At 39.8% G+C, this 23,454-nt stretch overlaps 1 protein-coding gene across 1 annotated transcript in view; it reads left to right on the forward strand.

The window, feature by feature from the left end:
* LOC134572177 (putative bifunctional UDP-N-acetylglucosamine transferase and deubiquitinase ALG13) overlaps nucleotides 1-23,454 on the forward strand; it is a 154,150-nt gene that overhangs the window by 97,730 nt on the left and 32,966 nt on the right. Inside the window, exons 15-20 of the mRNA XM_063430985.1 lie at nucleotides 8,974-9,087; nucleotides 10,481-10,634; nucleotides 10,768-10,894; nucleotides 11,582-11,614; nucleotides 17,189-17,244; nucleotides 18,667-18,735. Of these exons, the coding sequence (XP_063287055.1) occupies nucleotides 8,974-9,087; nucleotides 10,481-10,634; nucleotides 10,768-10,894; nucleotides 11,582-11,614; nucleotides 17,189-17,244; nucleotides 18,667-18,735 (553 nt within the window). The remainder of the gene's footprint in view (nucleotides 1-8,973; nucleotides 9,088-10,480; nucleotides 10,635-10,767; nucleotides 10,895-11,581; nucleotides 11,615-17,188; nucleotides 17,245-18,666; nucleotides 18,736-23,454) is intronic.

A 23,454-nucleotide genomic window follows, 5' to 3' on the forward strand; every position in this document is an offset into this window, starting at 1 on the left:
ATGGACAAACGGGCCGAAACTTCATCTAGAAGAATATTCCAGGCCGCAGGATATCAGTGCAGAGCTGAAATTGCAGGTTCAGCGGTTCTCAGAGCTCAGCGCGTTTGGCTACAAGCCCTGGAAGATTCCCTTATGGGAAAATCAGATACAGATCCTTCCCATCTCTTGTTCCTACTGAAACTATCCAATGAATTCCTTTCGGATGCCTCTGATGAGTTTCTTCGTTTATCAGCAAGAATTATGGGTTTGTCGTCAGTAGCCAGAAGAGCGCTTTGGCTACGAACATGGACAGCTGATTCTGCGTCTAAGGCATCCTTATGTGAATTACCCTTTGAGAGGAACAAACTTTTTGGCACTCCTTTGGAAGACATTATTAAACAGATGTCAGATACAAAGAAAGCCCTACCTCTGGAATCAAGAACCCAATGACATAAAAGTACAAGGGTCAGAGGTCCTTTTGTTACCAAGGGCGGTTTCGCAGGTTTCAAAGACATGGTGGAAACAGCCAGTGGTCTAGACAGGAATCCAACAGGCAAGACAAAAAGAGGAAGTTTTGACGCCATAAGAGTGGGAGGACACCTTCGGTTCTTCGCCCACGAATGGAAAGAGTACTTCAAATGGGTGGATTACAAGAACCGTTTCAGAAGGTTACAGAATAAAGTTTTCATCAAAACCACGTCCATCCTTCCTACTGTCAAGCTATCCTTCAAGAATAAAAACAGAGGCACTCCTAACAGAAGCTCTTCTTCTTTTAAGAAAAGATGTGGTAGAGAAGGTACCCAAACGTTGGGAATTTCAGGGAGTTTACTCACGCCTTTTTCTGGTTCAAAAACCAGATGGATCCTTTTGGCCGATCCTAGACCTGAAACAAGTAAACACCTGCATATACCGTACCAGAAGTTCCGTATGGAAAGTCTGTGACACACATTTTACAAAAGGGAGATTACATGGCAAAGTTAGATTTAAAAGATGCTTATCTCCATGTACCGGTTGCAGAATCTTCCCGGAAGTTTCTCAGGTTTGCAGTTCTAACAAGAAAGCGAAGGATTCTCCATTTACAATTCAAGGCTCTTCCCTTTGGCCTGTCCTCAGCTCCTCGAGTTTTTACGAAAATCCTGGCACCCATAGCAGCAGTTTTATGTCTGAAAGGTATCTCGATTGTTCCATACCTGGACGATTGGTTCCTGAAAGCCCAATCAAGACAACTGCTAAATCATCATCTCAAGATTGCAATGAAGGTTTTAAAAGATCACGGTTAGATCCTGAACCTGGAAAAATCCGAGTTGACTCAGTCACCAAGTCTAGAATTCTTGGGTCTTCGGGTAAAATCACAGTCCCTCTCTCTTTTTCTACCAATAGTGAAATAAATGAGGATTTTAAAAGCCGTATCAAAGCTGCAAAAAAACCTAAGCTCACTCAGGGATGCTATGAAGTTACTAGGCCTCCTCACTTCTGCAATCCCGGCTGTAGCCTGGGCAAAGGCAGAATCAAAACCTTTACAATGGGACATTCTTTCCCAAGATCTAGACTCTCCCTTCCACCTATCCGAAGGGGTGAAAAAACAACTGAACTGGTGGAAAGACAGAAGCAACATCTCAAAGGGCCTATCGTTTGCACAGAAACAGTGGATTACGATAACCACAGATGCCTCCCAGACTGGTTGGTGCGCCCACCTAGGTTCTCAGTTCCATCAAGGTCTTTGGAACAGAGTGGAGGCAGGCGCTTCCTCAAACTTCAGGGAATTAAAAGCGGTTTGGAAGGCACTGGTTTCCTTCAGTTCAGCCATCACCAATCAGTCAGTGAGGATTCAGTCGGACAACGCCACTACAGTGGCCTATTTGAATCACCAGGGAGGCACGAAGGTGAAAGCTCTACAAGATCTCTGCTACCGCATAATGTCTTGGGCCCAAGCGAATCTTCTCGCAATATCAGCTACCCACATCAGAGGGTCTCTAAACATTATTGCAGACGACCATTGGTCTCAGGCAGACTGGGCACTGTCAAGCCAAGTTTTCTTGGAGCTGGTTTCACGCTTCGGCAGGCCAGAGATAGACCTCTTGGCCACAAGGAGAAAAAGAAAAAGTACAAAGATTTGCTTCTCTCCATACAGGAGATTACCCAGATGTCCAAGACTGTCTATCGATCCCTTGGAACTTCGACATGGCTTATGTTTTCCCTCCTATTGCTCTTATACCTCGGATTGTTCAGAAAATAAAATGGGAGAAGGCAAGAATTTTGGCAGTCCTGCCCTTCTGGCCGAACAGAAGTTGGTTTTCAGAAGTGGAAAACATGACCATCTCACGTTGGCATCTCCCAGTCTCTTCTCAAATATTGGAGAATGTGACTCTCCCCGTGGAAACCCTGGAGATGTTTTACCTGACTGCATGGTTGCTGCAAAGGTGATCCTTCAAGGTCATGGTCTTTCTGACCTTTTATGTGACGTGTTGCTGTCTTCTGTCCGCTTGTCCACTTCAAAAATCTATTTCAGAGTGTGGATGAAGTTCAGAACCTGGTGTTCACTTTGAGGTTTGGATCCGGCCAAAGCCTCTATCCCGGAAATTCTTTCTTTTTTGCAAGATGGGTTTGAAGCCAGCCTGGGAGTATCTACGCTCAAAGGCCAGATTTCAGCTCTAAGTCACTTCCCGGTTCGTGACATTGCCTCAAACCTGCTTATACAAAGATTTCTTAAGTCCATAAGGCTGAAGAGGCCCTCCTAAGTTAGTACCTTTCCCTACTTTGGATCTGTCTCTGGTGCTTCAAGCCCTTTGTGAACCACCGTTTGAACCATTACTGGAGGTTCCTATCAAGCTGCTTACCTTCAAGACGGCTTTCCTGGTGGCTATCACCTCTGCTAGAAGAGTTGGTGAGATCCGAGCTCTCTCTTCCTCTCTGGAATTCACAATTTTTCAGCAAGACAAGGTGGTCCTGCACACCAAGCCTTCTTTTTTGCCTCAGGTTATTTCTAGTGCTGCTATTAACCAACCTATTGTCCTGCCGGCTTTTTGTCAATCTCCCACATCGGATCTGGAAAGAAAGTGGCATCTCCTAGATGTTAGAAGATCCCTGAAAATCTATCTTCAGAAGACTCAGGGGTTTAGATCCTCAGATCATCTATTTGTATAATTTCAAGGCACTAACAGGGGTTGTGCTGTCTCAGGACCCTCTTTGGTTAGCTTATCAATCCAAAGGGATTCCCCTTAGTTTCCCATTAAAGGCTCATTCCACTAGGGCTATGGCGACCTCCTGGGCTGAAAAAGCAGCCGCCGCCTCACCTGAAGACATCTGCAAAGCTGCTACTTGGTCTTCCTTACATACTTTTATCAAGCATTATAGGCTGGACGTATTCTCATCATCTGAAGCTGCTTTTGGGCGTAAGGTGCTACAAGCTGTGGCCTGCTGAGTTCCCACCCTTTGTTTTGTGCAGGGATCTTGCTATATCCCACTTGTAAGTACTGCCACTATACGAATGGAAAAACAGTAATTTTACTTACTGTAAAATCCTTTTTTCTTAGTATAGTGGCAGTACTGGCTTTCCCTCCTCTTTCATATAGATTAAATTCTTTGCATTATTCGGTCTCCGTTTGGTTCTTTTGTATTACTGGTTTGGAACATCCCACTTGTAAATACTGCCACTATACTAAGAAAAAAGGAATTTACGGTAAGTAAAATTACTGTTTTTTTCTCCATCTTGTACATACTGCACATAATAGGATAAGCTTAGTATATGCCATATCCATTATTTCATATGTTTTATTCATTCAGGTTTCAGGTACTACTAAAACCTATACGAATTTTCAGTTTCAAAACCATACTACCAAGTACGTACACCTGCTCACGTGGCATATTCATATGCTTTCTTTCACTGGAATAGTTAATAGCGTACTGGCAATTAGGGATGTTAGGGTCCAATAGGTATTGTCCTGTTCTCTGCATTATGCTTTTCGGTTAGTGGTCCCGCAAGGCCAACACCACCCCGCCTCACATTCGGAGGCATACACCCATCGGGCCACTCGTGAGCTAGCCGCCTCGCATAGTAACATAGAGAGGGCCTCACCTTTCCTATTTTTCTGGTTAGTCACAGAGAGGCCGACATCCCGCTACTACGTTTGGTGGCCACAAAAATCCCCTCGCGCCAACGCATAGATGGAGCCTTTCAAGCCACTAAGCCACTAGGCAACTAGCAGGGCCTCACCAGTCACCAAAACCAAGCTTTAATTGTTTCGCCTTACGGCTTAGTTAGCAAGCCAGTACAAGGCGCCTTTTGTTCAAATAATAATGGCTATCTTCATTGTTATTAAAGGGAAACTCTAGTGCCAGAAAAACAATCCGTTTTTCTGGCACTGGAGGGTCCCTCTCCCTCCCACCCCCCAATCCCCGGTTACTGAACAGCGGCGACTTACCTGGGACAGCGGCGATGTCCCTCGCCGCTGTCTCCGCCTCCGCGACGCTCCTCCTTGTGATTACGTCGGCCGGTGGGAGAGACTAATCTCGCCCACCGGCCGAGGAGACCTAATGCGCATGCGTGGAAATGCCGCGCATGCGCATTACGTCTCCCCATAGGAAAGCATTGAAAAATAATTTCAATGCTTTACTATGGGGTTTTGAGCGACGCTGAAGGTCCTCACACAGCGTGAGGACGTCCAGCGACGCTCTAGCACAAGAAACCTGTGCTAGAAACTAGGAAGTGACCTCTAGTGGCTGTCTAGTAGACAGCCACTAGAGGTGGAGTTAACCCTGCAATGTAATTATTGCAGTTTATGAAAAACTGCAATAATTACACTTGCAGGGTTAAGGGTATCGGGAGTTGGCACCCAGACCACTCCAATGAGCAGAAGTGGTCTGGGTGCCTGGAGTGTCCCTTTAAAGTATGTCTCAAGAAGGTGGCGAGGAATTCTCTTCCTAGCACTCTGGCTAGATTCAACACGCCTTCACATGGAGATGTTGCTAGTCCAGCATCAATCAGATCCTGGAAAATCCCACGTATTACCACCGAGCTAAGGAGGCGACAAATCCCCTACCCAGCCACAGCAAGTAAAGCAGAACTATTTAAGCTGCTCCGTACATCTACGGAAAACATAGTCATGTGAAGGCACCAGCAACACCAATTCGGGTGACATACATGCTATGCTAGCATCACTCTTGAATTCCGAGCAAAGTAAATGACCGACTGGAAAATCTCGAGTCGGTCACCACAGCCTTCACAAAGGTTGGGCCTTCCGCTATAGTACAACCAGCATCAACCGACACTCAGCTGCCTGGTTCAATCAACTCTTCCGACACTCAGGGCGTTAACTCTGCAAATATGATCCCAGCGCACATTAAGAAAGATATCCTGGAAGGTAAAGATGTCAACTTGGCATCACTGCTAATTGCCTCCCAGGATATTGTCAAAGACCAAACATATGCTTATGATGATGCATCTGTGGTGGTCAGATCCAGGGACTCTAGGTTGAACAGGAAACTGACCATCCCTGAGTTTGTTTTGGCTTTTGGTGTGTGTGTATATAGAGATGTGATTTGTGCAGTGTACCCTAACAGAAGGGAATAATTTGACCTGTATATGCACAAGCTGGCAGACCTAGGAAACAAATATGGTGGTACAGCATGTTATGACTACCATAGGTCTTTTTCTGCAAAAGTGTCTGGCGCTCTCAATTCGGTACACCAACCAACTGGAGCAAGCTGGATACTGAGATTTTTTGCAGACACTTTGCAGGTCTTAAGACACCAGATTGTGCATCCTGCTCTTCCACTACCTACACGACAATTTTTTGTCCAAACACGGCAGACTATCACACTCATGCTCCCAGCACTAGCACCTCTGATAGAACGGCGAGAACTGCCAGAGACAAATTGGGTTGTCCCATAATATTTTTCAGCAAATCAGATTTGCAACAACTTCAATGTGGGCACGTGTAGTTACAGCACATGCAGACTGTTGCATATATGTTCTAAATGTTTCAGGGCACATGCTAAAACCATGTGTCCAATTAAAATGTACCCAAAACCTTAACGTCTGTAAACATTAATGCTTTATCAGCACTACTGACTCATCACCCTTTCAGACATTTAGTAGATTTCCTAATCTCTGGATTTTCAGAGGGTTTCCATACCGGTATCGTACATATGCCTTCAGGGAATCTAGAGTGCCCTAACTTGCAGTCAACACAGCAGAACCCTACGGCTGTAGACACACTCGTAGCCCAAGAATTGACAGATGGTGTTTCTATTTGGGCCCTTCATATCACCACCATTTACAGCACGGCGCACAAACCCCATTGGGATTGTCACAGGGAAATCTTCCCTCAAATAAAGACTAATTATAGACTTATTGGCACCACACACCTCTGCTACCTGAAGTCTCAACTTCCTCATCCCCTCTGAGTAGTTTTCCCTACAATACACCACCATTGATCATACCATAACAGCTATCACTCAAGCAGGGGTGGGAGCTTGGTTAAGCAAGACTGATATCATCAATCCTTCAAGCTGCTACCAATCCACCCTACACTCTGGCACTAACATGGCATTAAATGGGCAGACAAGTACTATTTCTTCTCCCACTTAACTTCCGGGTCAAAGAGTAGCCCCAAAATCTTTAACATATTCGCTGAAACTCTTTGGCTGTTACTTAATATATCCAGATGCCCCACAGTCATACATTATCTAGATGACTTCTTGTTGGTCGAAGAGAACACTTTCCCCCCAGAAACCTCAAGGAAGCAATAAGTCTGTTAGACCACTTGGGCGTCCCAGTATCCCCTATGAAAACTGAAGGCCCAGACACTATCATCACAACTTGACTCGGCATCCATGGGCATACAACTTGACTCGGCATCCATGCAAGCAAGTTTACCACAAGACAAAATAAGGAACATTCTGAACAACATAAATCACTACCTCATGCTTGGTACTTGCAACCGCAAAGAACTACAATCTCTTCTAGGTCCTTTAAATTTTGCCATGCGCATCATACCACAACGTCTGGCTTTCATATCCAGACTTCTTTGCCTTTTTCCACACTTCCAACATGACGATCATAGATATCTGTCCCTAGATATCCAAGCCAAGGCAGACCTGCACATGTGGAAGAATTTCTTAACCACATGGAATGGTAAAAGCTTGTTCCTCCCAGGATTGTCTGACATTTCACCAACCATATGGTCAGACGCGGCATCTACCACTGGTTTCGCAGCAATCTTTGGGAACAAATGGCGTTGGGGTAGTTGGCCTGTAGAAGTCCAGGATTTGGAAGGTTTCTCCACTACCTCAGCTCTTTTTGAGATCTACCCTATTGTGGCAGCTGCCGTGGCATGGGGTCATTTATGGTCACGGTCATCAGTCTGTTGCTACTCAGACAACCAAGCCACATGTCATATCATCAACGGCTGCTCATCATCTCTAACGATCATGAGATTTCTCAGGAAACTCACTTGGTTGGCCGCATGTCACAATTTCTTTTTGGTTTGCTTTCATGTACCAGGCATTTGTAACATAGCTGCTGACAATTTATCTCGATTTAAATTTCAGGCATTTCATCAAGCACTTCCTACAGCAGCTCAAGCAGCCACAGCCACTGCTTCGTTCCATCATCTAATAATGGATTAGACATGCTCATGCAGCATAGCAGGCATTCAACACCACATGCTAACCCTATGGCCAAACAACCATAGCTTTATGTCATCATATCAGATAAAGAACATACTCAGAGGCATTCAGAAATCAGTTCCCCCACATTCCTCTCAGAAATGACCTATAGACAACAAACTTTCCCAATCCCTATCTGACCTATTAGATTTACACCCATTTAATTATACCACCAACTCCGTAATTAAAGTGGCCATGTATATAGCCTTCTACGGTTTTCTCAGGCCAAGAGAGTTTACTACCATCACCACCACTCAGACAGATGTCTTCAATGATTCCACTTACGCAAACACAGGGATTACTAAATATTGGCTCTACCACAGTCCAAAACGAGCCAACACGCACCACCAGTAGAAATCACATATTATCCTACCCACAATAAATGGTGCCCAGTTGCGGTCCTAGATTCATACCTTCAAAACCCTACCTCACATGCATCACTACCATTATTTGCATTACAAGGCTCAGTGCTTACTATGAGATCTCTGTTAACTCAGCTAGGTCGCAACCCTTCTACCTTCTCGGGTCACTCCTTCTGTTTAGGGGCGGCCTCCACAGCCTCCTGTGCCAATATACCAGTGCACATTATAAAATCACTGGTGCGATGGAAATCTTCTGCTTACACACGGTACATACCTAAACCAGTACAAGAGATACAAAATGCATTTAAGGAAATGTCTGGTTAATCTGTATGTTTTTGTTGACTGAATTAAATCTTTGATTATTCACTTTTTGCCCTCTCTATTTACAGGCCTACCATATCGTCGGTCCAGGCACACCACAACCGACTTCCTCTTTATACTATCCTAAGCTTATACTGGAACTTACTCCTTATACGTATATGTGCCCCTAACATAAGTATTAAAGCCGTTTGGCCTGTAATTGTGGGAGGGGCTTATGATTATACACTTGCCCCTTACCTGGCTCCATACCGTTCGAGGTTAGCGTTTGAATGACCCTCCCACCACTCCAGTCTCAACACTTTTTCATTTTTTTTTTTTTTTTACTCCTTGGTAGTCCCTCTTTATTTACAGGCCTACCATATCGGTAGGCCTTCCCACAAATGTAATGCCTTTTTAAGCAACACTCTCACAACCATATGTGATGTTTTGCAGAAAAATCTAGAGAATTGTATACCTATATTTAAAATAACAAACCTCTGTAATAAGGTGAAGCATTTTACCTATTCCTAGTTCTGTTGCTAGACATTCTACTAGCAGAATTAGATTACATAATGTTAAATGTGTATCCTCTTACTGTGTGTTTGGTCAGTGGGTATGTTACTTTTAATGCTCTTCTATTGACTTTGCTCTCACTTTAAAAAAGGGGATCACCTCGCTATATCAACAGACACCCCATAATGGGAACAGATATCTCTTTTTACCACAGTCCAGGAAAACGATGCTATCAAACATTTGACAATTTCTCCTACCGATCCAGGTATGTTGTGTGCTGCTTCATATTCACTGAGTTAATAGCTAAACCTTATGTCTAGTGTTAAGCTTTTTAATTCCTTAACAATACTGTGTGGACAGTTTGCCTCTATCATCTGGACAACTTTCCATCATATGAAAGTTCAAATAACGAACTTGAGTTTATTAAGCTAAATCATTGCCAAAGCTGATGTATATCCCTCATTTCTATCACTATAATAGGAATACCTGTGCCAGCAACCTTACATTGATATTACTTAAAGTAATGTGTCTTGCACCGTAAACAGAACATGCTTATCCATTTGCACAATGGCAATAAACCAAAAGATAAAAATGCTAGATGGTCCGTAAAAATTCAGAAGCAAGTTGTTCTTGGTTTGTTTTTTTGGGATGTATATTAATTTTATTCTAAGCTTGTGGTGCAAAAAAAATATTTTCATTTCATTCATAAAGTACATTATAAGTGTAATGGGCCTAATTTGGAGGTTATTTTTTTCTTCTCCTCCTTTCCCGTGTTTGCTGGACTCACAGACTCAAATGTTTTCATTGTTGACCAAAGTTTGAGCAAAATACTGTATGGGGTTATTTTTATAGTACATGTTGGAAGTGGTCAAAGCTGTATTTTGAAGCAGTAGGCCAACCACCTTTTGCTTTTCTCTTAGAGATAGTTGAACATCTGCCAAGGTCCATTTATCACCTCTAATATTTAGTCATCTAAATCTTTGTTGTGCTTAAAATCTCAGACATCTCACGGCACCCACATCATGCATAGCATCCATCAGCCATTCATATCACACACAGTGCTCATATCTCTCACATGGCAAGCATTACTTGGAGCAACCTTTTGTGATAAGGAATGCATCAATAGTTAAGTGGCTCAGGCAAGAAATTAGACATTACAACCTGGGGAGTATGGGGTTTGCTGTCTTCTCATGCAAGCGCTTCTTCTTAGAACTTTCCATGAATGCTAACTCACTACTTATTTTAAGAACATAACCCTAACTGTGTTCTCCACAGGGCAGTGAGATATATTTATATATTGTACCCACTCTTATTATATTTTCTAACTCTTGCTCCTAAACTATAACATAATGCAATTAAGTGGTTCCCAGCCTCCTTTGGACCAAAGACCATTTTTAGAAAAATGTAATTTGGAAACATTTATCCACCCCCCCTACATTTATTAGTATCTTATAAGTATCACTTTTTCAGTTTGTCTTGTTAGTGTTAAGTGTTAGAGATATTGGTGTTCTATACACGAGTTTAAAACAACTGTAGTGTTAACTCCATAGTTTATAATGTTTTAGTGTTATACAAATAAAATCTATACACACACTGAAATCCTAATGTTGCAGTAAATAATTTATTGACTTTATTTCCCCCCTCCTCCCTTTGGCAAGGTCCTACAGCCGGAGTCGTAGACCAATGCCATGTGTAAATAAAGATTGTCAGTTTGGATTTGTAGACAGAGAGGAGGAACAAAGAGGCCTAGAAGAATCAATAACGTATTATGAAATTGAAGATGGAGAAGATGCAACCTTTTCACCTTTATCTGTAGGTATCTGGCCAGGCCTGTGATATTATTTTTCTTTTCATGGTATACCACATGTAGTCTTAAGTGGAGCCTATATTTTCTTTTACCACGGAAAAGTGTGAATTAATGACTGACTGGTTTCTTCTATTCTAGGCGCAGGGTAACAATATGGTGCCTGCTCCAGGGTTTTGGGTAGCAAGGAGTAATCCAGGCCCCATTGGCTCTGGCAAGCAAAATATAAATTCGTCTGAAGAAGAGATTGAGGAGCAGAGTGATGGTGGTAAAATATGTTATTTATATTCTGTACTGTATTGTTCAAAATACAATTGAATTAAATCTAAATTTGGGCCCAGAGTTAATATTTTTGGATAAGTGTTTTTTTTTTTTTTCTCAAAGTATTAAAAGATCAAATCTATATTGTATATAGAATGATATATAAAATTATATATATTTTTTAATCTTCAATCATTCTAAGTTTATCCAAAACTACTAAATCATGAGAAAAGCTTATCCATAAATAATAAACATACTTGTAGTGGTGTTTTGCTTTTATTTAGAAGGCATAATATGCATTTATATAACATGTCAAAGATTCCACAACTCTTTATACAGTCTAAAAACATTTGTAAGGGAATTTTACTGCTGCAAAAATAATTCTTAATTTTGTAATGTTTTAAATACTGAACAATGTACTTCACTTGTTCTTAAATTGGCTAACAACTTAACCACTCCAGGAACTAGGTTCTCTCGAGATGCAACGTGTTTGTATCAAGTTTTTTTTTGGAACTTTTGCCATGCGTCCATTCTACCGTTATTTCACCCTTTCTATTTAAGTGCAACTATACATATTATATATGCCTTTTTAAATGAGAAATTGGGCATTTTTTGATACCCAACATGCATACATCACACAATACTAAATCTAATTAAAATGTAAAATTTAAAGTAATACATTTGTTTTGTGCAGGGGACTATCACGGAGACTTCATCTATACTTCAGGTTAGTACAGTACATTTCTTTCAAACAAGAGTACCCTTTCTGTTAATAAGCAGAACTCAACAAGATAACCTTGTAATGATGCTTCTTTGATCATTTTCTGTCTTAGCCTCATTGATAATATATTCCTTCGGTCAACATTAGTGAACACTGTTTATTGTTAGTGTATTCTACTAATTACTTCAGAGTATAGCAGAACTAGTCATATTAATATTCTGTAAACTTCCTCTTTTATCCCGTATGGTAATATGATGGTATTAAGAAATATTACCATAAATGCCTTTTCCTTATGAATTTGCACACTGTAAATTCCTTTGTTTGCTTTGTGAAGGGGTTTTGGTGTATCAAGCAAAAACATTAGCTTTGTGAAGGGGTTCTGGTGTATCAAGCCCCTGCAATTTGAGTGCTCAGTTCTCGAGCGTAAAGGTGGAAGCTCCTGCGCTTCTGGGCTTTGTCAGTGAAGTTCCTGCTGTGAGATGGCAGGAAATGGCACCGGGCCAAATATAGCATATATTTATATAAGATTTATTCACTAAAGTCAGAATTTCAATCTGTGCACATCAGTGTGAAAAAATACAATGAAAAAGATTTGATGAAAGTCACTGATGAAATACTAAAACATCTAAAATTTAATCTAAGAGTAAAGAAAAGGTGTGTATTGGGCATGCTGAGATTTTTGAATGTCAGATCATGCTTCTGGAGGTTGTAAGGATATATGTATATATGTATGCACCACTTGAATAGATCCATCTGCATCTGTGAGTTTTGTGCACTAAAAAGGCTATTCATTTGCACTTGCCCCACAAGCTAAAAGTTGCCAGCCCACCCCTGATCCATTACAATTGCACCCCAACTTTACATTACATTGGGGAATGGGATTACCTTATACCCTCTGCACAGCCACTGGCCATTTTTAGCCACAACTCAGCAGTATTTATTGTCTTGGAATATCCAGTTCTTTACTGTTGATCACTTAACAATTATGGGTACCTCTTGCAATGTATTCCCAGCACCTTCACTGAGCCTGCTCTTCCGATGTGTGATAGTGATGTTAATGCATGTTGACGTTTATGTGTGTGTGTGTGTGTGTGTGTGTCTCTCTCTCTCTAGATATAGATAGATATATCTATATCTTGTTTAACATTATGGGATAAAAAGCAATTAACCCCTTGGTGTCCAGATTGTTTTTTTTTTTATTTTCTTACCGTTAAGGACCAGGGCTGTTTGTGTTTAGCTGTAAAGTTTCTCTTACTCCTTTACTGTACCCACACATATTGTATACTGTTTTTCTCGCCATTAAATGGTCTTTCTAAAGAAAACATTATTTTCATCATATCATTTACTCAGTTAAAAATATAAAATATGATGAAAAAAAGTTTTTAAAAAAACACTTTCTAACTGACACCCAAAATCTGCCGCCAAAAAGCACCCGTGGTAAATAGTTTCTAAATTTTGTCCTGCGTTTAGAAATACCCAATGTTAACATGTAGTTAGCTTTTTTTTGCAAGTTATAGGGCTATAAGTACAAGTAGGACATATATATTTTTAAAATTTATCAAGTGACATTGTAACACGGTTATCTCTCATAAATCTCTTAATCACACTTCACATGTACGTATTTTCTAAAGTAGACAGCCCAGGGTATTAAATATGGGGTATATCCAGTCTTTTTAGTAGCCACTTAGTCACAAACAGGGCCAAAGTTAGCATTTAGATTTGTTTGTGTGTTAAAAATGCAAAAGACAATTGGGTTGTCTTATTTTGCAAATGGTATGCCATCATGGGGGTAATTCACATTCCTGGGCTACCATACGCTCTCAAAGGCAACATAAGCAATCTGGAAAATTTCAATGTGAAAAAACTGAAAATCAAGCATTATATTTGACCCTGTAACTTTCAAAAACACTATAAAACCTGTACATGGGGGTACTGTTATACTTGGGAGACTTCACTGAACACAAATATTAGTGTTTCAAAACAGTAAAACTTATCACAACAATGATAATCATCAGTGATCGTGCCGTTTGTGTGTGACAAATGCAAAAAACTTCACTTTCACTGAAAATATAATCACTGTGATATGTTTTACTGGTTTGAAAGACTAATATTTTTGTTTAGCGAAGTCTCCCGAGTAAAACCGTACCCTCCATGTACAGGTTTTAGGGTGTCATAGAAAGTTACAAGGATAAATACAGTGCTAGCAAATTAAATTATCTGGACTTTCGGTCTGGGTTGTTATGCAGGTCCCTCAAATTGCAATCAATAAAATTACTTAATGTAAAAATATTACATAAATATGCATATAGAATTTAAATATAAACACACATATTTCAAGTCTACGTGTATATTTATGAAATGTATATATATTCATTCTAAGTGTTTTTTTAGATGTATATTACTATCAAAATATAGTTGGAATAAAATGATATGGATATATATATATCTATATCATTTTTTTTTTTCATAATATATACACAATAGTTATTATATATATGAAATATACAACGACCGTAAAAGAAGAAAAACTTTCACAGAGATTGTAATAGTTGTAGGGTACTTAGGGCATAACCCAACATAAAAAATTACTAAGAAAGATTGGAACGGATTTACAAAACGGCAAGCCCGGTTCCAGTCCTAATACCCTAATACAGGCTGTAAGTCCAGTAGGCGTAAAGTGCCTTATTATATAAAAAAACAAACAAGAAAACTATTAAATAATTGTATTAAATCCCTAACTGGATAAATAAGAGAAACATAAACAATGTGAATAGAAGGTGCAAAGAAAGGCAAAACTAAATATTAAAATAGGACCAGCTGCTGAAGCCTAATGATGGTATCCAAAAAATAAATAAAACCTTCAATTCTAGTGAAAATGCAGAGTCTAATCAACCTGATATAATGTTGCAAAGAGTTTCAATAAAATAGATACCGGTCTAGGTCTGAAGTTGAATGAAATTGGATACTGTCAGAAGGTATAATGTAAATATATATTATGGAGAAGTAAGGAAACAAAGGATAGTGTATCTGAGAATTGATGCAAAATTAATGCATCTAAAGAATGCCTAAATATATAAGGACAGTCTATCAGACAAAGTATACCTATTAAAACAATGACATTTTATTGACACATCTCTATAAAAACAATGACACATCTAATAAAGAAAACCAAAGAAGTGCTAAGTGTGTACACCAAAGAAAAAAATATATTGTAAAATTAGGTACTATGGGGACCTGTTGCTACTAATACAAATTAGTACAATAACATAGATAGAACTAGTCCCAAAAGTCCTATATGGAAATTGCTAATATTGATGATGGTTACAAATAAAGGTAGTAAGAAAGGTCTGGTATAGGCACTATTAATTAGTTATTAATAGTGCTAGGCATAGAATGCCGATCTGATCTCAAAAAGATCAGTTATCTATTAAGTAGTCTGCTTCTACTGCCGCCCGCTGGTTAATATCGGTATAGATATACCAGTGACATACTCATGAATATATATGTATATACACTGCTACTGAGTTGAGTTTAGATGGACATGGTGTCCAAAATCTCAGAATATACTGTGAGTTATTAGGACGGAAGCAAATGGCAGGGAATATAGTATGATTACCACCCGCCGAAAAGATAGATTTCTTATATATAGTCTGCTTCTAATGTCGCCCGTTATTAGTTATTAAAAGTGCTAGACATAGAATGCCGATCTGATCTCAAAAAGATCAGTTATCTATTAAGTAGTCTGCTTCTACTGCCGCCCGTTGGTTAATATCGGTATAGATATACCAGTGACATACTCATGAATATATATGTATATACACTGCTACTAAGTTCAGTTTAAGTGGACATGGTGTCCAAAATCTCAGAATATACTGTGAATTATTAGGACGTGGGGAAGTCCAAAGCAGCGGACCCCAGATTGAATTGAATAGCAATCGGGAAGCTAGCGATGGAAGTACAAAGGATAGTAGTAGTAAATGGATCCCCTATTGATATATCCCAATATATAATATATAGTAATTACTACTACTAGCCTATGTGCTTCCATCGCTAGCTTCCTGATTGCTATTCAATTCATCCTGGGGTCTGCTGCTTTGGACTTCCCCACGTATCCCCTTGCTTCATCACCAGAAACGGCACTCACACTCCCACTTCGAAGGTATATGTGTATTCTTTTGAGTTCTCATATCGTATCCGAGATAACCATGCATTATGTTATTTGTAACTAAACTTGCTGGGTATTCTCCAAAATATATATTTACAAACTCTTTTTACATTATCTTCTGATAGGATCCAATTTTTATCAACTTGAGACCTAGACTGGTATTTGTTGCAACTCTTTGCACATTATATCAGGTTGACTAGAATTGGAGGTTTTATTCAAACATGTATTCCTGTCCCTATAGGGTTAAAACCACCATCTGGCCCCCTATTGCCTCACTAAATATAGTAAAATCTTACTTGTATTCAAGTCTGGAGCTGCATGCTTTGTCCCGGTTTCCTTTAGACCTGCCTGCTGACATCAGCATAAGTGGTAGCCTGATCCAATCACAATGCTTCCCCATAGGATTGGCTGAGACTGACAAAGAGACATATCAGGGGCAAAGCCAGCACAATTCAAACACAGCCCTAGCCAATCAGCATATCCTCATAGAGTTTAATTAAATCAATGAATCTCTGTTAGGAAAGTTCAGTATCTGCATGCAGAGGGTGGAGACTCTGAATGTTTGGATGCATTTTAGGCAGTATCCATTAGCAGCATTCTGATTAAAAACGTTAACGTTCAAAATTGTGTGGAGAGGGGTGCAGGGAAGCAGCGCTTATATTGGTGTTCTCGGATCCAAAGCAGTATAGGGAACGAGGAGAGAACGTAATCTAGTGTAGTACGTTAAAAATTCCGATAAAACGTAGAAAACGAAATGCACTTAAAATTTTCTGGAGCCTAAATTCAGCTCCAGATTTATGCACGTGGACGGAACAATCCCCTCTGTGGATATGATGGTGATCCTTGTGCTTGTTTGATGTCTTGCACAGTTGTGGTGGTTTTCTTGGTTGTTGTGTCACAGACCTGTAGTCAGATGTTTTCAGTATATAGGAGGGAAAATAAAAACAGGAATATAGTGATCTCTGTATGTATTTAAAAACAAATAGAAAGAAGTATACTCACAAACAAAGGGCAAATGTAGGTATTGCTCAATCCCAATAGGCGTAGGTGGTATGATCCCCACCAAGGACATCGCTGTGTGAGTCCTCTAGGAAAATCATCAAAGATAGGTAAGGAAGCTCCAAATTGTATAAAATCTATTTGGAGACAAATGGTAAAACAAAGTGTAACATAAAAATTACATAACACGCTTTTCACCTACAGTTAGGCTTTCTCACGTGTCTGAAAGTAAGGCCCCGCAAAAGTATTCATTAGAAGCATTCTGATTGAAAATGTTAAAATGTAAATTTGTGTGGCCATTAGCATTCTGGTATAATTACCAATTTCAGTGGCCAAACCTATTAGCAGTATATTTTGTTTTTTATTGCTGTGATCACAAGCTGTCTTTAAATATATTTAATTTGGTTAATTTACAGAAACTGGATTTGATAATGCTTCCTTATATAGCACAACAGAGTCCACCCAGAATTTGGTATGTAAACTCTTCTGCTCAATAATATTGCTGAGGAAAAAGGTGTATATGTGTGTGTATGTTGTGTAATCTTTCTAATGGAGAACTGTGTTGCTTACACACAAAACAAATTAGAAAATTGTATTTTTTAAAATAAATGCAAGATAATGTCTATAGCTAATCTTTTTGGTGTGCAATTTCTTTACCATGTCAGCCTATATTTTAAAATTCTTTTTTTCATTGGCATATTTTGTGGATGCATATTTATATAAAATAAAATAATGTGGATAACTGTCACTTGACCAAAGAGGAGTTGGATTTTTGCAAGAGCTTTTAGATTTTTTTATTTACATTTTTCTATTTAATGAGTTTGTCCTGCAGTACCTGATTTGGTGGGAATTGCCGATTCAGGTCCCCTTTTATCCTTTTCAGGTTTGCTTGGACCTCAAAATTGATTCCATTGCTTGTAAGTCTAGATTACCCCCTGTCTGCTCCCCCACCCCCTCCAAAAAAAATAAAAAAAAATAGCGTTTTTCTTAAAATAAAAAAGGTAGGGTAAAAGTTCTAGATCAACTCAATAGATCTATTTCACTATCTACCACACTTGTGCACTGCCAATAATGTAAAACGTGAGAATTTCCCAGATATTTTCTTTTGCAAATCTGGATGAAACAAAGATGGGAGTGCATGAGAACTGGTTTGGGAACTTAATGACATTGACAGAACTTAGTCTGTTCACTCGTTTAACATGTCAGTTGACGCTCCTTTATATATATAGGATATAGAATGCACACCATAACAATCTCAAAAAAATATTTAAATTTTATTATGTACAAAAAAGTACCAGAATGTAAACATATAAGAAAAAATAAATATAAACAAAGTAACAGAAGTAAAGGCAGATACAATAAAATAATAGTAATAAATTACCACAAAAATCCTTACAAGCCTCAGACAGAAACACGAGTCACCAAACCCCCCCAACGTTTCGACACCAACTGGCTGCCTTTATCAAGGGTACCTAAAGGCAGCCAGTTGGTGCCGAAACGTTGGGGGGGTTTGGTGACTCGTGTTTCTGTCTGAGGCTTGTAAGGATTTTTGTGGTAATTTATTACTATTATTTTATTGTATCTGCCTTTACTTCTGTTACTTTGTTTATATTTATTTTTTCTTATATGTTTACATTCTGGTACTTTTTTGTACATAATAAAATTTAAATATTTTGAGATTGTTATGGTGTGCATTCTATATCCTATATACATTTGAATATTTAAAGCACTTGAGGGAGTGCTTATATGGTTTGCACCTGGCTGTTTTATATTGTTTTGTCTCTCCATGTGCTGTTGATTTGAGAATAGTTGACGCTCCTTTAACACCACTACGTAAACTTGTGTGCAGAATCAAAACTAAGCTAAAAAAAAAATTTCATTCCTATTTTTGAAGTCTCTTCAAGATGATTCCAGAGTTTTGCCTTCCCAAGATGACGTGGTTTCATATAAGTACTCTGAACAGGTAATCTGAAAGCTGGCAAATAACATCTGTGTACAGCTGGTCCATTTTAAGGACTAGTGGCACTTTGTGGTGGAATAGAAAACATTTGGTGGATGGTGTGATTTGGAGGAGTGTACATTGGATCAGTTTTACACAAGTGGCCTATTCAACAGTTTTTTTCCCCCAAATCTTTAAAGGCCACTCTAGTGAATTTATGACTGCAAAAACACTTAACACCTTAACTCCTGTAGCCTTTCTTTTGCTTCAATCTTGGCAGTAGTCTCTGTAGTCCTGAGCCTCCACAGAGGTATAGGGAGATTGGGAAATGTTGATATTAAACAGTGCCTCCACCCAGTGATTAACATAAACTGGTATACAACTTCCTACCACTGGGACAAGGAACACTGAAAATAAACCACAAAAGCTTTGCTCGTATCTTGGTGGAACAATGTTGATTCAAAAACCACTGGTAAGCGTTTCAATCCCAGATATATATTAATATAATATATATAAATACATTAAAACGACAGAGGCAATTGTACAAGTTCTTGCCAAAAACCTAGAATTTAAGCTATTTGTCTGTTAAACCATAATTTACTTATTTCATGTTAAATGCACCCACACTTATTATATATAATTTTGCTCAGGAGAAAAGTTTTACATTTCACATCAAATATTTATAAATGAAACCTAATTTAATATGAGAAGGTCTAGTATACTATAGAAGAGGTAAAAATCAGTACTTTAATATATCAAAACGACGTGCCTAACTCAAACTGTCACCGATTCAGGGGTACAGTATATGCTGGCTAATTATTAAATATCAGTCAGAATAACCGACACAAGAATAGAGGCGTATACGTAGGGGGTAAGGGGGGGAGAGGAGGGACGAAAAAACAACATAGAACGTAAACAATAGTTGTTTACTTGTTAATAATGTTATAGCTACTGTACTCCCATATTCGAATGGACCTTTTAGATCTTATTTGGACAGGTTTGTAAGGTCGCAAACTGGAAACACTGCTAAAATCGATAGCAGAGTCATTTTTCAAGAATGGTTCGTCTAAAGCATTAACTAGTCAAAAACTAGATCTAGTGCATAAAGTGTCCACTGGCTTGTTACAGATAGGTAACCTGTCTATATCCCCTGTCTAACAATAATAGGGGCGATTAGATAGGCAGCGAGAAGACTACAAGGTCTGTAAATAAAGTATCCAATGTCTTGCTCAGTGATGAGACAAGTATCGGAATGAGTGCTCGGACTGTATACAAAGTGTCCACTGTCTTATAGATCTTATTGGGACAGGTTTGTATGGTCGCAAACTGGAAACACTGCTCGAATCGATAGCAGAGTCATTTCTCAAGAGTGGTTCGTCTAAAGCATTAACTAGTCAAAAACTAGATCTAGTGCACACAGTGTCCACTGGCTTATTACAGATAGGTAACCTGTCTATATCCCCTGTCTAACAATAATAGAGGCGATTAGATCGGTAGCGAGAAGACTGCAAGGTCTGTAAATAAAGTATCCAATGTCTTGCTCAGTGATGAGACAAGTATCGGAATGAGTGCTCAGACTGTATACAAAGTGTCCACTGTTTTGCTTCAGGATATTGAGCCTTGATAAGACAGACAGCGGAATATGCTTAGACTTGATTAGTATACAATGTGACCGCTGTCTTGCTCCAGGATGTTATACCATGGTAAGACAGTGACGAAACCAAGCAGTTTGGGGTTAGTGAAACAACTAACGGAACCGATACTAGCAGTGGTCTGAGTATACAGTAGTCATTAGTATGGTGGTATACTTGAATGATAGGTATGCCAGTATATATACTGTGAATAATCTGTGTATAGAGGATGATGCTAATAATCAGCTACTGGCTACTGCTAGATATTGTTCCAGATGGAACAATCTTGTCGTCAGTTTCGCTTATTGAACACTTAGAGATGGAAAGAAAGGAAAGGGCCTTCTTGGGCACTAGTAATAGTAAAGAGAGAATATAGGAGAATTGCCAGTGTGAGGAGTGAACAGTGGCAGGAGTAGCTATATACAAAAATTAGTTTCAAAACCTCCGGTCGGTTTGAAAACCGGCGCTATTCGTCAGAGAACTGCATGCCAAGGTACTTTGGTCGGTGAGTATTGAGCAAGTGTAATTGCTGTGAATCCGAGGGAGTAGTCATGCAGGCAATATGCTGACGGGAACGCCGAATATGTCTGAAGACCCGACGCGCGTTTCGCCCTGTTTAAGGGGCTTGTCAGGGGAAAATTACTGCCTCCAGAGGTGGAATTAAATATCCCGCCCTCGCTACCGATTGGTCCATTTTCGGCTGTCAAGGACATAGTAGACTACGGTAGCTCAATGTGGTCAAAAACGTAATGATCTCACAATATCTTAGTTAGCGATATGTGTGTGATCAAAGCTAAGTGCATACGCAATATTAGTCACTATTACTATAAGTTCTTAGAGATATCACAGTGTAGTATAATAGGGAAAGTCCTAAGTAGTGTCCGATATGACCAAGTATTCTTGCAGAAGTGTAACAGGGTATCTACTCTGTACAGAGAGCTTCTGTTACTCAGGTCATCCAAATATAGGAATAATAATAAATTAGGACCTTGTATCCCTGTAAGGGGTAAAATAGTTAGGTATGTTAGGAGAGGATAGGATTTTTTGATAGGGGTGTCAAACATAGAACAGAGGTGGCTGTCTTCCCTCCATTGGTAAAATTAATAGTTTTAAAATTGGTATATAGAATAAAAGCGCATTCTTAGAGTTTTTAAATGGATTATACTATACAGTATACTCAAAGAATGTATTTTTCAGATTGAACTAGTTGGGGAAGAGGTTGTTAATGGTCATATCCACCAATTAATGGTGTATAGTTAAATTCTTCGTTTAAGCCACGAGGGGCTAGAGTCTTGAAGGTGAAGATCCAGTGAGATTCTTTTTGTAGTAGAATTTTGTTAAAATCGCCTTTCCTTGGGTTAGGCATTAGTTTCTCAATGGCTTGAAATCGTAGGTTGTCAGCGATCCCATTATGGAAATTGTGGATGTGTCTTACTACTGTGGTTGGGGTAATTGTATTCTTGATGGAATTTATGTGCTGCAGAATCCTTCGTCTGAACTGTTGGAAGGTCTTGCCTATGTACTGGATTCCACAGCTGCAAGTGATGAGATAGACAAGTCGAGTCGTGCCACAGTTTACCAGGGCATTGGTGTCAAAGCTCATGTGCGTTTGGGTGGAAACCACCGACTTGGTAGGTGAGAGATACTGGCAGGCTTTGCAATGGCCGCATTTATAAGTTCCCTTTAGACCAGAGAGCCAATTTGATGGTACTGAGGGAGAAGAGAGGTGACTATGAACAAGTTGATCATGCAGGTTGGGGGGTGTCCGTGCTTTTAAGGCTGGATGCCTAGGTAATATTTTATGAAGAACAGGATCATGTTGGAGGATAGGCCAATTCCTTTTGAAAATATGGGTCATATGGTCCCAACCTTGGTCATAGGTGGCGATGCAGCGGGGGGATCTTTGAATCTTGTACAGGTCTAGTCGAGTGGAGGCTGGAGTGTCTGTCAGTGCCACTTGCTCGTTGGAATACCCTTTTGAGGACACGATTAGGGTATTGTAATTCTTTGAAGCGGGATTTGAGAAGTCTGCATTCTTTGTAGAAGGTTACATCTTGGGAGCAATTCCGTCTTGCCCTGAGATACTGGCCATAGGGAATCGAGGCTTTGAGTCGATAGGGGTGGTGACTAGTCCAATGTAGTAGACTGTTTGTTTGTGGACGTCTCCTTTCTAAAGAGTTCCGTCTGAATGGTCCCGTCTTGTTCCAAAAGGATCTTGAGGTCCAGGAACACTAGTTGATGTTCATCAATCACATGTGTCAATTTGAGATTGATATCATTGTTGTTTAACATCTTGACGAAATCCTCAAACATGGTCACATAACCTGTCCAGAGGAGCGGCAGCAAACAAGCTAGGCTTAACACCGCAGGAATATGAAATGTCCAAAACGTTGGGACAGTCTCCTGCAGGAAAATGACCCTATGAGACCCCTCACAGACTTCAAACCACCAAGCTACTTTACTCCCAACTTCTCAGACACCCCCCCCCCCCCATGTGGACCTATTTCTTCAGATGTCACTCAACGAATTTGAGACCAACAGGGATCTGGACCACAGAAAGAGCAACCTGAGCTTCTCTGAACGTAAAGCTCTCAGTTACAAAAACAACCTGACCTAATTATCAAACCAGCCGACAAGGGTGGCAATATTGTGCTCTTAAACCGTCCAGAATATGTAGACATATGTCTCTCACATCTGTATGACACAACGTATTACAGAACCCTCCCCTCAGATCCCACCAACATCTACGTCAAGGAACTTGAGACGCTACTACAGGATGCCCTCAGTCAACAGATCATCAACCAAGACGAACTCAAATTTCTATGCCCCAATAGAACTCCAACCATCGCGACATTTTATTGCCTACCGAAAATTCATAAGGGCACTCAGCCCCCCCCTCCCCCCCCCCGGGCAGGCCTATTGTCTCTGGCAATAAATGTCTGACAGAATCCTTGAGTAAATTTATTGAAAGAATCCTACACCCCCTAGTACTCAAATTACCCTCCTACCTGCAGGATACCAAATCCACTCTACTAGTACTGCAGTACATGATTGTCCCCCCCCCTACACTCAACTGGCTAGTTTAGATGTGGTCTCTTTATATACCAATATA

This window comes from Pelobates fuscus, chromosome 9 (genome assembly GCF_036172605.1).
Source record: "Pelobates fuscus isolate aPelFus1 chromosome 9, aPelFus1.pri, whole genome shotgun sequence".
NCBI lineage: Eukaryota > Metazoa > Chordata > Amphibia > Anura > Pelobatidae > Pelobates > Pelobates fuscus.